Genomic DNA, 15144 nt, shown 5'->3' with positions numbered 1-15144 from the left:
TTGTTGTTGCTAATTTTGCCTTAAAAATTATTTAAAATTTAATTAAATTCTCGGGTCTTACGTCCCACAACCACCATCTGATTATGAGGCACGCCGTAGTGGGGAACTCCGGATTAATTTTGACCACCTGGGGTTTTTTAACCTGCACCCAATGGACGGCACACATGCGTTTTTGCATTTCGCCGCCAACGAAATGTGGCTGCTGCTGCCTAGATTTGATCCCTCGAACTTGTGCTTGGCAGCACAATGCCAATGCCACTAAGCAAGCACGGCGGGTGTTAAAAAATTCTTCAGCTGATGTTTGATTGCAAGAAATTCCATTTCTTTCACATTTTGCAAGGTTGGTGTTTCCCGGTGTCTTGAACGAGTGACACATGGACGAGCGGCACTGCGTCCTTGTATTTTTCACGATGTTAAATTGCCACTCGCCACTCTGCATTGCTCTGTGGTATCAACAAAATACCCAGCGTCACTTTGGCTGAGCACTACATTAAAAATACTTGAAGATACTTTTTGCGCTAGTGCTCCTTGCTATTAAAGCCATGACTGACCATAGGCCTACGCAATGCCAGAGCGGCTGATGCCGAGAAGAACGATGGAGAGTCTATAGTGTTGTTAGTTGCGGAAGGCGGCATTTGCTGGCTCGCTTAACGGGACTAGGGCCACTATGGTACCCAACAACCTCGTCAGCGTAAGCAGCGGCTCTGTGGTTAACAAAATAGAGCATGTATAGGGTTCCCCTACTACTTTCTTAACAATGTTTTGCGAGATGAACTTCTAACTGGATTAGATTGGGTTGCATTTTTTTGCTTTGCCAATGTGGCCTGACAAAGCACTGGACTCGGGAACGGGACACAACAGCAATTTCCGGGAGATTTTCCTGTCAACTGTACAACCGCAAGAAATGGTCCAAATCCGGGACCGGGAGACTTGGCAGGTATGCATTACTGTGCAGGTACTGTACAATGCACGACTAGACCAGCCTGCTAGCACAGAAAAACTATAGCAGGGAAACTTGGGAGAGTTGGTGGAAGTTCATATTTGACAAGCAGCAGCGCTAGCTAGACGACGGCGAAGAGGATCACAACACAAGTGCCCGTGTTGTGATCCTTATACTAAAAATAGGAAATTATTACTTTCGCTCATGTTTCTTGAGGTGCTTATTTGAGTTTCACATAACAATTCTCGAAAACTCTTCGGGCAATTATTTCTGCTTGACTTCCATTCAATACACCAGTGATTAGGCTGCAATTTTATGTATCACGGTATATGTTGCGACTACTACGTCCTGAAATATAATATTCAACCATAAAAGCATCGAAAATGAGCAGATTTTTATCGGTAAGGAAAGAGTTGAGCAATGAAACTTAGGTGGAAGCTTAATCTTAGCCCCCTCTCACGTTAACCTGCTGCACTATCTATTCAGCAGTAATCTACCAGTCAGAAAGCACTAAGCCTTCAATTGCGCATCAATTTCTGGTTCACTATAAAGCAATGGTCGGCCACTCGATCCATTCGTCTTTGTAGCTATTTTGAACTCATTGTAATCACCCACGCCATTTCACAACAGTGTCACATGTTGGGGCATTGACACCGTACAGCGCCACCAACTAGGCATGAATCTGCTTGGCATTGGGTCACTTCAAATGCAGAAAGCAGTTCATTGCTCGTGCTTCAACCAACTTTCCCGATGGACAGTGCCATTTTTGTTCTGGGGTGTTCTGTGGTACAATACAGGACAATATTTTTATTCCACTAAAGCTAGAGAGATATGCGTTCATTTTGATGTTTGTCATATATGCCTGCTCCAAATTTATTGTATCAATAATAAGAATTTTATGAGTGCGCCCCTTGTAACGCAAGAAAATGACAAGCCGAAATTGTCCCGTCTGTGGTTCTTTAACTTCCCTTCCTACAGCTTGGAAAGATGAAAGCTGTGAGCCTTTCACATTTCCATTAGGTGAAATAGTAGTTGTCCGGGAGCAGGCATCTGCATCCTTTCAGGAGAGCATGCAGAAAGTAGTGCTAAGGTATCAAAAATGGCTCAATCGCTCTACCAATTATGCGAAAAAATAGCCAAGTGATGTACCTAAGCCTTCTACAGAATGATGCATTTTTTCCTTCCTCTTGTGTTTTGAAAACGCTTCATGGGAACACGGGAAAGAAAAAAAAAAAATCACTGCAATATGCAACTTATCCACCTGGATTTTTTTTGTCATTCGGCAAAGCAACATTTGGTAAAGCTACCATACCCTTGCTTGCTTCTGACAACCTGCAATATCTTCCAATGCTCAGATCGCTCGAGGCACTACACTATTCATTTTATCACCTTTCAGAATAACAAGTAAAATATTAGCAGAAAAATAAGTACCGTACACTACAAACCTACAACTGTGTTCTTGTTTTAGCGACATGGATAACGACCACAACACTTCATCTAGATATTACAGCGAAGCTGTTAGCCTCTAGTTCATTGAGATTTTTTGCGACGCGTCTTCACGGAAAAAAAATACCTTGGGCGATTACAAAAAAAGAAAAAAAAAACCTCAGCGATTGAAGCGAAAAGTGCATACATTCTTTGGTGTCACGCATACAACACACAGCACAGCATTCGTTTCAATAAAGAACAAGCACAAAACAAGCATCCCAACTACATCATTGATGATAAGGCGCTCCTGATAACAATGCTAAGCACATAGCGCTCCCCGCATACGTTTCCCGGTAAAGATTACTGTTGCACAAGCTGCCACGGCGACGGCAGCTTGCGCCGTGGGGAGTGACGTCACTAGCCTTTCATATATAAAAGAACGAGCCTAGCAATTGATTTTGTTGTTGCAGCATCGCTATGGGTAGGCAACGCATAGTTAGAACTCCCAAGGAGCAGCATGAATACGAGGAGCGGCAAAGGGAAAAGAAACAGCAGTGTGCAGCCAAAATTACCATTACTCCCATTACTCTAAAGCAATAAAGCATTGAATACCCCCCTCAGCAGTTGTAATGGTGGTTTTCAACAGCTTTGCTGGGCATCCACTTTCACAGGGCTGGGATGGCGAGTCAATGTTTTTTGTTTTTTATGCTGCTGAGAAATGCTAAAACAGTTGCAAATAATCAGGGAAAGGGTAACAGCCACATGCTGAGCTGAAGCATGCGCAACCAACCTCTAGAAGTTTCATCACTGGCACAGGATTGAAGAAATGAAGGCCACCGAAACGATCTTTTCTTGATGTGCCACTAGCAATGTCTGCTATGGGCAGGGATGAGGTGTTGCTTGCAAATATGGTAGACCTTAAGGGGGCGAGAAGAAGCAAAAACAAAAGTGGTTTGCCAGATGTTTATTCAGTATGTAATCTCTGTTGAGAGATACAATAGCATCAGTAACATTTTCAAAATATCCCGAGTGGATTAGAGTATCATGGTCACATAATATTCACAGAAAAATTAACTACCAAATGGTGCCGTAAGTTATTTTTACAGAACCTAAATGCTTTTCAATCTTGCTAGGCAAATGCAGCTTGAAGACTGGCACATACTGTGCAAATTGTCTATCAGTGGCGCACCGACGGGGGGGGGGGGGGGATTCGGGGGTTGTAACCCCCCCCCCCCTGAGGCCGACTTAACCCCACCTTTTGTTTAACCCCTTTTCTTTCCTTACGCATTGGAGTACTGCAACTAAGATGTAAGACGCGCAATCGTCTGCACACTCGCAAAAAGCGCATTTTTTGACAATTTCCCAAGAAGAAATCGAAATTAGTGCTGTTTAGATGGTATTGGCAAACTGTCAACCCCCCCCCCGCCAGGCAGAGATACTGGGTGCGCTACTGTTGTCTATAATTATTAGGCAAGTGTTGATAAAGGTACCGTGCGGGTTATTTCATGATGGAAGCCTATGATTTAGCACGGTAAAGCATTCCTTGTAATTAACCTCAATGGACCTTAAAAACACTGTTTTCACAAGTGACTTCATTTTAGTGAAACCTAAATGCACAGGCTTGCTATAAGCACAATGACTTTGTAGTTGCTCATTCAAGTGACAAGTTTGTTTAAGTGGTGCTCAATTGAGTGGTACATTTGAGTATATTTGTATTTTGTCAGAGTAGCACTTACGGGCCTGCTGCCTTGTCAAGTGCTGCAAAGAGCTTCTTTTTGACATCAATGTTTTCAATTATGGCCTCCACAACCAGGTCAGTGTTCTTGACAGCTTCATCTGCAGAGGTGCTCAATGCTATATTAGATAGTGTCATCTGCACAAACTCTTCCATTGCCTGAAATTACAGAAAATAATGTAAAACAACATACATTACAAATAAGCAGTCAACTTGGGGACAGCATTGAAGAAGGTACATTTTTTTCTTCTTTGACAAAAACATTGTACTTGCAGGTGCCTTCAAATAAAAAATAATGCAGGCCACAAGGAGTTTGTGGCCTTCATTAGCCATTAGCAGCCAATGAGTTATACGTGTGGACAACTTTCATTGGCATGAAGGGAAAGCTAGGGAGGAAAAGCGTGCACAACTAAGAGAGCTCCTGAAAATAGTCCTATATTCTCATCCGTATTAGATTAGGCCTGAGGAGAGAAAGCAACCATCACATTTACAACAGCAAAATAAGACAAAACACACCACTGAGTGCTAAACTTGATTTATTTTTCTGCTTTTCTGCGCTCGGGCAAATGCGCAACCATTGCTCGTGGCAGCTACGCTGATTCAGCATCTGTTTCAAGAAACCAAGAGTGCTGTCAAGCTATGCCAAACTACTTGGTGCAGTAACACATGTGCGGAAGCTCCAGCCCTGTAACTCTCCTTTCATTGCTGCAGAAAGATGTCCACTAGTATAGTTGACCAAGCTGCATGACTGGCAGTGAGATTACGTTAGCACTGAAAGGCAGTGAACTCCACAAAATTACTGTGGACCCAAGCATCTATCTGTTGGATGTTTGTAAAAAAACTGAAACCTGGGCAACTTTACAGAAATTCATCTTGCAAACAAAGCTCCAGCAGACCAAAAAAGCAGACACATGCAGATGTTACAATTAAAAAGCATTAGGGATGTGTGAATATTTAAAACTTCCAAATAATGAATGGAATTTTGTCCTGCTCAATTTGGTCCTCTAATCGAAGTCACTATTTTATGTCACATCTTTTATGAATACTTCGCATTGCCATCTGTACACAATCAACTATGAAACAGAAGCAAGAATGAAGCAAATTTCAATCCTGCCATAGCAGATATAGAGAATGGGAAGTTACATGAGCATGCTGTGTCGCTCTGGGAGCCAGAACTTTACAGCCAAACTGCAATCATTCGCACTCGAATTTCACTAAAACATGACATTCGGCAATGAGTATTGCTCGGTACTACATTTATCAATACTGCAACTGTGTCTTCTTTTGCGATAAACAATCAATATGCTTTAATTGCAACATTGTTTGATATAATAGTGGCACAATTTGCAGCGACAATGTTAAAGAAGAAGAAACTTGAAACTACTTTGAGTAGTACTTGTCCCGTGCCTACCCCTTTCTTTCGTGCCGTGTCTGCTTTTTTTGCACTCTTTAATCAAGTCAAAGAATAAGTGCTGTTTTTACTCTGCCATCACTGCAGTGAATGTGAATTTCTGTTCAAGTCTTGAAGGTATACAGATGCTGACGGGCATATAATAAAGCTGCCTTGTAAGACTTCATTCTGATACTGCACGACCCCACATGCTCCGAAGAAACTCGAAGCCTGATTATTTGTTTTATTATCATCATCAGCCTATATTTATGTCCACTGCAGGACGAAGGCCTGTCCCTGCTACCTCCAATTACCCCTGTCTTGCGCTAGCTGATTGCAACTTGCACCTGCAAATTTCATAACTTCATCACCCCACCTAGTTTTCTACCATCCTCGAACTGCGCTTCCCTTCTCTTGCTAACCATTCTGTAACTCTAATGGCCCACCGGTTATCCATCCTACGCATTACATGGCCTGCCAAGCTCCATTTCTTCCGCTTAATGTCAACTAGAATATCGGCTATCTCCGTTTTTTCTCCGATCCACACCGCTCTCTTCCTGTCTCTTAACATTATGCCTAACATTTTTCGTTTCATCGCTCTTTGTGCGGTCTTTAACTTGTTCTCAAACTTCCTTGTTAACCTCCAAGTTTCCGCCCCATACATTAGCACCGGTAGAATGCAAAGATTATACACTTTTCGTTTCAACGACAGTGGTAAGCTCCCAGTCAGGATTTGGCCATGCCTGCCGTATGCACTCCAACCCAATTTTATTCTGTAAATTTCTTTCTCATGATCAGGGTCCCCTGTGAGCAATTGACCTAGATAAGCGCACTCCTTTGCAGACTCTAGAGGCTGACTGGCGATGCTGAATTCTTGTTCCCTTGCCAGCTAGGCTATTGAACATTATTTTTGTCTTCTGCATATTAATCTTCAACCCCACTCTTACACTCTCTCGGTTAAGGTCCTCAATCATTTGCTGTAATTCGTCCCCGTTATTGCTGAATAGGACAATGTCATCTGCAAACCGAAGGTTGCTGAGGTATTCGCCGTTGATCCTCACTCCTAAGCCTTCCCAGTATAAGAGCTTGAATACTTCTAAGCATGCAGTGAATAGCATTGGAGAGATTGTGTCTCCTTGCCTGACCCCTCTCTTGATAGGTATCTTTCTACTTTTCTTGTGGAGAATCAAAGTTGCTGTGCAATCCTTGTAGATATTTGCCAAGACATTCATGTATGCCTCCTGTACTCCTTGATTACGCAATGCCTCTATGACTGCTGTATCTCTACTGAATCAAATGCTTTTTCATAATCTATGAAAGCCATATAGAGAGGTTGATTGTACTCCGCAGATTTCTCTATTACCTGATTGGTGACATGGATATGATCCATCGTAGAATATCCCTTCCTGAAGCCAGCCTGTTCTCTTGGTTGGCTGAAGTCAAGTGTTGTACTAACTCTATTGGAAATTATCTTGGTGAATATATTATACAATACTGAAAGCAAGCTAATGGGTCTATAATTCTTGAATTTTTTAATGTCTCCCTTCTTATGAATGAGTATAATGTTGGCGTTCTTCCAACTTTCTGTACACTTGGAGTCGTAAGGCATTGCGTATAAAGGGCCGCAAGCTTTGATTAAATCTTTGATTAAATCGGCTGTTATTCCATCTTCTCCAGCAGCTTTTCCCCTGGTCATGTCTTTCAAGACCCTTCTAAGTTCATCGCTAGTTATAGAAGGAGCCTCTGCATCCTGTTGATCACTACTTCGAATGAGAGTAGCTTGGCTGCTCTGGGTACTGTACAGGTCAGTATAGAATTCCTCCGCTCCTTTTACTATGTCATCGAAATTGCTGATGATATTACCCTGCTTATCTTTCAGGGCATACATTTTGCCTTGTCCTATGCCAAGTTTTCTTCTCACTGATTTCATGCTGCGTCCGTATTTTACTGCTTCCTCAATATTTTCCACGTTAAATTTCGGATATCCCTTACTTTCTTCTTATTGATCAGTTTTCGATAGTTCAACAAATTCTATCTGATCTCTCGAGTTTGACACTTTATGCTTTGCCGTTTCTTTATTAGGTCCTTTGTTACTTGGGAGAGCTTACCTACTGGTTGCCTTGGTGCCTTACCTGCCACTTCAATTGCTGCTTCTGAGATCAGCCTAGTTAGGGTTTCATTCATTACCTCTATGTTGTCGTTATCTTCCTGTTCTAAAAATGCATTTTTGTTTTGCATTTGATTATTTGTTTATACTTTGACAAAGTGTACATGTGCAGTGCAATGACAAACTTGCTAATGTACCGAGTATTCGATTCGATTTCAAAAATTACTATTTGCACACTCCTACAAATATTTCTACTAATCCATAAGAAGGGAGACGTTAAAGAATTGAAGAATTATAGGCCCATTAAATTGCTTTCAGTATTGTATAAAATATTCACCAAATTAACTTCCAATAAAATCAGGGCAACACTCGACTTCAATCAACCAAGAGAACAGGCTGGCTTCAAGAAGGGATATTCTACAATGGATCACATCCAGCTAATTGAGAAATTTGCAGAGTACAATCAACCTCTCTATATGGCTAGCTTCATAGTGCCTTCATAATGCCTTCATAGAAAAGGCATTTGATTCAGTAGAGATACCAGCAGTCACAGAGGCAGTGCATAGTCAAGGAGTACAGGAGGCATATGCGAATATCTACGAAATATCTACAAAGATTCCACAGCTACCTTGGTTCTCCACAAGAAAAGTAGAAAGTTGCCAATCAAGGAAGGGGTCAGGCAAGCAGACACAATCTTTCTAATGCTATTCACTGCATGCTTAGAAGTATTCACGCTATTAGACTGGGAAGGCTTATAGGAGTGAGGATCAACGGCAAATATCTCAGCAACCTTCAGTTTGCAGATGACATTATCCTGTTAAGCAACACTGGGGACAAATTACAACAAATGGTTGAGGACCTTAAGCGAGAAAGTGTAAGAGTGGGGGTGAATATTAATATGCAGAAGACAATGTTCAATAGCCTGGCAAGGAACTAAGAACTCAGGATCGCCAGCCAGCTTATAGAGTCTGTACAGGAGTATGTTTATCTAGGTGAATTACTCACAGGGGAGCCTGATCATGAGAAGGAAATTTACAGAAGAATAAAATTGGTTGGATGCATATGGCAGGCATTACCAAATCCTGAGTGGGAGCTTACCAATGTCGTTGAAAAGAAAAGTGTACAATCATTGCATTCTACCGGCGCTAACATATGGGGCAGAAACTAGGAGGTTAACAAAGAAGCTCGAGAATAAGTTAAGGACCGCTCAAAGAGCGATGGAACGAAAAAATGTAAGGCCTAACGTTAAGAGACAGGAAGAGAGTGGTGTGGATCAGAGAGCAAACGGGGATAGCGATATCCTAGTTGTCATTAATAGAAAAAAAAAAAATGGATCGGGCAGGCCATGTAATGCGTAGTGTAGATAATTGATGGACCATTAGAGTGACAGAATGGGTGCCAAAGGAAGCGAAGTGCAGTCGAGGACAGCAGAAAACTAGGTGGGGTGATGAAATCAGGAAATTTTGGAGGCGCAAGTTGGAATCAGGTAGCGCAAGGCAGGGGTAATTGGAAATCACAGGGAAAGGCCTTAGTCCTTCAGTGGACTATAGTGGATATATGGTGATGATGATGACAAATATTTGATAATGCAAACATACAAATATGTGTTAAATGTACATCAGTTTATCATCAAACAAGACAACTTCCTTGAAGACACATGAGGTGGCATGATTAGGATTATACCATTTGTTTGATTTCAGGGTCTTTTGTGTGTGCGTGCATGTGTGTGTGTGTGTTATTTTTTTAGGGCTTGTAGGAGTACGGTTCTGTATGTACTTTTAACAAATTTATATTCGTGTTATTTAATGCTTGTTGGCTGTGAGCAACTGTGCGTGTCTGCTTTTTTCTCCATCTTAGTCTGTTAGTGTTTTGTCTCCGCATATTGCCAATGTGCAAAATGTAAACTCAGAAACAGGGAGAAGCACATTAACTACATGAGCCCCACGATGAATTTAAAGAGGTTTCAAGATGTATTGTGCATGGTAAGGCACTTCCTTGTGAATCTCTTTCTGAAGGCATTTTCAATCAGTGGAATTACAAGAAACCAAAGGCTGCTCTCCTCTACCTTTGAAGCTTTCCCTCTCTTTTTGATTATTCCTAGCACTATCAAGAGGTTATGGCACTCGACCAGACGTTACAATCCCACTTGCTACACAATGTTTTCACTTTTTTTTTCCCTGCATACCAGGGCTAGCACTAATCAGTTTTAGGTACAAAACTTTGCTGTGATCACTTCCACAAGCAATAATTATTCTGCTGATATGTATTTTTTTTCATGCAATAACAGGGGCTCAAACAAATGTGTTCATGGCAGAGTGACCAACTCACTGTAGCTAGTATCACACGTGACTCCAAAATGGTCGTCACTGAACATGCAACAACCAGCGTAAATGAACAGCTTTCAAAGGTGCACGAGCCACACGTGTTTCAGGGTGACCTTACAGAATACCATACAGTGCAGTGAAAACTACAAGGTGCAGTGATAGTTTCAGCCCAGCACCACAGGAAGTGCTTTTGCACATTGGTAACACTATGTCAGCTTGCGAAGGACATCCTTCCAGAGGGTGTAATTGAAATCACTCCGTGGTTATTCAAGCTACCGTCAAACCTGCTTATAATGAAATGAATTATAATAATGTAATCGTAAGTCCCCTTAAAATTTCCACAGAAACTCATGCATTTAAAATAGTGTTTTAATGATGCAAAATATTACTTTAAACAAATATGACAAACTTTTTTTAGTTTGCAATGTAGATTTACTTATCATTTTGCGCCTATTATGCCAAAATCTGGCAGCGTGTGATGCTCCTTGCAGCACGTCTGATTAGGCAGTTGCCGATTCAGATTCATTACAAAGAGTGACACGCATCTGAATCAGTTGTTCAGAACTATTGATTTACAAGCACTACATGACAACGCACCACAACAGTTGAGCTGCAGAGTCTGCAGTTACACACGCACTCTGCCCTTGCTGCACTGCACTCTGCCAAGACCACCAGCACCTACACTCTGATCATCTGCTTTCTTTCCTCAGGGCACTGGTGCCCGCAGGACACTGTGCTGTGCATAAAGTTTCCTACAAAAATTAGGAAACAATATGGTTCCATGGTCGAAGGCACTTATGGTACGAAGGTACATGCCTCATTAAAACCGCAATATTTCGCTGCACATGTGCAGCCAAAGGACCACATTTTATAATAATCTATTCAATTTTTCATTCCTTTCACCCTTCGTCATTGGCTCTGACAAAGCTGTGCCACCATTATCACTGTTATCATAATTGCAAGCGGTCATGTTCCTGGCAAACACATGGCAGAAAATCTTTCACAGTCTATCAGATGTACTGTTATATATCATAAGCAGAACTATGTGCTTTGTGGAGCACCTCAGCAAGATTTGTGTACAATAATAGTGATGTCAGGCAACTACTGATAGCAATGGACACCACTTAGAGGCAACAAAATTTCACTTCGGCTAAATTAGTAATAAATGAGTAGCATATACTATTGAAGCAATCTTGGTAAAGCTGCAGGAGTGATAAACGTCTAAGTTTCTTATTAGCAGCCTTTAAACAGTATCTAAGCGGATGACATGTGCACCTAGTGGTGAGAAAATATAAGCCCCAACATTGTGAGTGAGACAACTTTATTGAATATCCTGCAAATTGATGGCCTGGGTCTAGGCCGCGCCAGGGGCAGCAGAGAGACCCTATCTCTTGGTAGCTTCCTGGGCTTGCTGGATGGCCCAAAGTTGGTCCTGGAGATCTGAGCTAGTCAGTGCGGCTCTCCACCACGCCATGAGTTCATCCGGAGGGATTGCAATTCTCCTCTGAACTAAGCCTAAACATTGCCTCTGAGATTTTTCAGCATGCCAGGGGCAGCCGCGAACGACAAGTTATCTTGGAGGTCATGCTGGGAAGCTGCGCATTCTGAGCCATGTGTCACTTCCAGTGAGAAGTAATGGAGGCGTTTTTTTTTTTTTTTTTGTCACTTTCGGCATCAAAAACATCTAATTTTGCAAGCCTTTTGTCACGTGACTTCTCATATTTAAGATAAGAACATTTTACGCAAAAATGTACAAAATTTGCAACAAATATCTAAACTATTGAGAAAGCTGCAAACTTTGCTGTAATAAATGAAGTGTACACCTGTGAGCAAAAGTATAAGGACCATAGGGTCGGCAAAACAAGTGACTTTCTTCATAATTAACAATCATAAACTGGAATTGATGAGTACACGGAAAAGCTCGCAATGCCAAGTTTAGACTGCAGTCCTCAATTTCAAGTTGCGTTCATAGGCAGAGGAAAAAATTAGCTTTTTTGCGCAACCCCTGGTCCGTATACTTTTGCTCACGGGTGTACATACAAGTTTCATAAAAGTGCAATGATTTCATCCTTGATTTACTATAGCTTCAATATCTAAGCCTGATGGCTTAGTATGCTTCCTTTTTTAAATTTATGTATGTAAAAATACCCCTAAAGGCCCTTGAAAGGACATTACATAAGTGGTGGAGGGGGGGAGGGGGGGAGGGGGGGGGGGCTTGCTTTATATGTGCTTTAGGACCTTCGTGCAAGCAGAAAGAATGCTTTATTATCTTCCTCCGAGTTTTCTGTAGCAGCGTCTGTCTTTAGCTTTTGAAAAACAGCTGTCACAATTCTAGTGTGAGCATGTCTATTGTAAAAACTTAAAAATTTTCGTTTACTTAAAATTCATCACCGTAATGGTGCTAATCAACACTATAGCTTGTAAAAAAATTATATTTTGCCACAAAATTTGTTTTCTCGCATCAAAACAAATGCCCACTATCGTCTACAAAACAGTGCATTACTGCATGTCATGTCATGTATGGGGTGTTTTATTAAACCTTTCAGACACCAATAAATTCTGTTGACTGAAAACTTACTTTCATCGCATTTCTTGCATATTCGAAGTCATAAAAAGCATAACCCCCAGCTGCAGAATAGATTAAGAATTTTCAATTCTTTAGTGGGTTTTGTCAAGTTTACATAACATGGACTCCATGTGAAAACTCACTACAGGAACATTATATATGAGAACCTCAACTATTTCATGTCTAGCAGGCTTGAAAAGCACCCATCCAGGCACTTGAAAATTATGCCTGATGCAACACACTGTGAAAAACAATGAAATGAGTACCACCCACTACATACAACATACTCGTACCGAGCAAGTACACACAACCGTCTACCTTCCCACCCTTTTTACGAAAACATTTTGAACCCATTATTCAAACTTGCAACACGATTTTAATCAGAACAGTTTCAAGATGTATGCGACACATTTTAAGTACCATTACTTTCATGAAAGCTGTTGCTGTTGATGCACTTTCTTGGCATACACAATTGTGTACACAGTGTTTTGTAGGGTTAAACAGAATTATTCACAAACAGAATGTCGTTAAGAGCATTTTTAAAAATCACCTGTGACATGTAGCACAATTCTACCTTTTCAGCTAGAGCATTCTCAGAGGCAGACATTATTTGCAAAAGAAATGAAAGTGATTGTTTCACTAATTAAAGCTTTTGCTAATTAAATTTTCATCTAATTACTTTACGTGGCCACATATTGCAACTGACGAACTGCAGCCAGTGACTTTAACAGTCATGTCCACTTTGAATGAACTCTGAGGATGGCACCAGTTTTGAGATAAGCGTTCTTAAAGTTTGCAACGAAATGCATTGGTGTTCCAGTAACTTTTGAACTTCGGTGCATGAAAAGGCGTCTTATTAAAAAAGTAAGTGGCACAAGAATGCATGTTTATGGCACGTTTGACTGCACTTATCAAAAAACTGCTGCGTTTAAAAATTCAATCCAAGTGGATTACAATATTCATGGATTGAAATATGAGCACTAAAGTAATTAGTTAAAAAGTTCATTAGTGAGATTTTCTTAATTACTTAACTATGCATATTGATTTCAGTGTAATTAATGTTTACCTATTCAAGTATTCCAGCTCAAGTAGTAGATTTGTGCTAAATTCCACAGGCAATTTTAAAAATTTTTGTTAACTTTTAAATAAAACACCCAGTATGATACAGCCATTAATATTTGTCTCACAGAACCACCAGAATGTCATTCCCTTTCAAAACGTCCCAGTAGGTTGATATATAAGAGCAAACAAATCCGCTCTTTTTATGCATGCTGATACCAGATGTTAGATTTATGAAAATTATGTGTTTGTTATGAACTTTATGAACGTTCTGCGGCGAGCTGTCAGCATACATATTTCAAGAAAAAGATAACAAAAATGTTTTCAAGAGTTACGGCCACTATGACTGATTGGTAGTGTTGCCACCGATTCCGGGTATAGAGTTGTTGATTTCTTTTACGTCGATTCTATAAAATTAGAAGTTGTTCAATGTGTATCTATATAATACACCCTGTGGTAAAGGGTTAAAATGTGGACAGTAGTTTCACTCATGCAGTTAGCATTCAGGTCTTTTTCACACACACGTATGCAGCACTGAGTATCCTGCTCGTCAATTTTTACAAAAATCAAGGCCAGAAGTTGCCGACATTTTTTTATCAAATAGCTCTTCAGAAAGTAAAAAGCTTTTGTGACTCGCACTGCTCGATCGAACTGCCGAACTGGCAAGAACCACACCAAAACTTTAGAGCACACTTCTCTCAACGAACACACACCTTCTTATCATCAGCGAACTTCTTCTTCGCAACCCGCTTCACACTTTCCTCGATGCGGACCTTGGACTTGTCGAGGACTTCCTTCGATACGTCAACAAGGACAACCTGGTGGCCCGTTTGGGAGGCGACCTAGGGCAATACAAGACGCAAATTGTTGCACACTATACTGTTCGCAAAGTGCGCACAAGGTTTACTTGTGATTGCCATTGCGAAGACGGTGCAATGACCTTCGTTGGGTTAATGTAAGAACAAGCAACGAATGTATGTACCTGCGCGATCCCGGCTCCCATGGACCCGCCTCCGACGACAACAACATGCTTAATTGCTGTCCGCGCGATGGAAGACGAAGAAAAGGCACGAGAAGAAAGGTAGGTCGCAAGCATGATCTATGGCAACCTTCCCAAACCGGTCGCAACAGGCCGAGCCAGCAAACAACACTGATAAAAATTGGCGCACGCGCTCATGGACTGAATACAGCGCATAGACACATGGAGGAAGGTTTCTACCTCCATGCATAGACACACGCACAGAGCCACAGCGAGCCAGCGGCCGTGTCGGAGCCATGGAGGAAGGATGCTCCATGGTCAGAGCATTCTCCTCTACTTCTCTATCCAATGCCAGTCGCGTCAGCTCAGGTGTAGCTTGGCGGCGCTGCTTGAATGTGTTGCCGGTCGCGCGCTGCGGAACGATTTGGAGGTGTTCTGAGCGCAATTTACGGGTTGTCAGTTCTTACCAGGTCGTCGAACAACCACTGTCTAGCCTTTAGGTGCAGCAGTAGCTACAGTATCTGGAAATCTCTCTTGGCTGTGCAAAAATGCGACGCGCATCATCAGCCTGAGGCGTAAACTCGAAAAGGCTCATGGGAAACGTCGTCTGCTCGGC

The 15144-nt window shown here is 41.5% G+C and overlaps 1 protein-coding gene across 1 annotated transcript in view; it reads right to left on the bottom strand.

Moving 5' to 3' along the window:
• Window positions 1–14746, bottom strand: part of LOC119436570 (hydroxyacyl-coenzyme A dehydrogenase, mitochondrial-like) — a 28440-nt gene extending 13694 nt beyond the window's left edge. The window contains exons 1-4 of the mRNA XM_037703452.2: window positions 14532–14746; window positions 14263–14391; window positions 4105–4262; window positions 3159–3285 (exon numbers count right to left, since the gene is read on the bottom strand). Of these exons, the coding sequence (XP_037559380.1) occupies window positions 3159–3285; window positions 4105–4262; window positions 14263–14391; window positions 14532–14645 (528 nt within the window). The 5' untranslated portion in view covers window positions 14646–14746. The remainder of the gene's footprint in view (window positions 1–3158; window positions 3286–4104; window positions 4263–14262; window positions 14392–14531) is intronic.
• Window positions 14747–15144: the final 398 nt, after the last annotated feature.

This window comes from Dermacentor silvarum, chromosome 1 (assembly GCF_013339745.2).
Source record: "Dermacentor silvarum isolate Dsil-2018 chromosome 1, BIME_Dsil_1.4, whole genome shotgun sequence".
Taxonomy (NCBI): Eukaryota; Metazoa; Arthropoda; class Arachnida; order Ixodida; family Ixodidae; genus Dermacentor; species Dermacentor silvarum.
The sequence above is the reverse complement of the archived record's forward strand: the minus strand, read 5'-3'. Positions and strand labels throughout refer to the sequence as shown.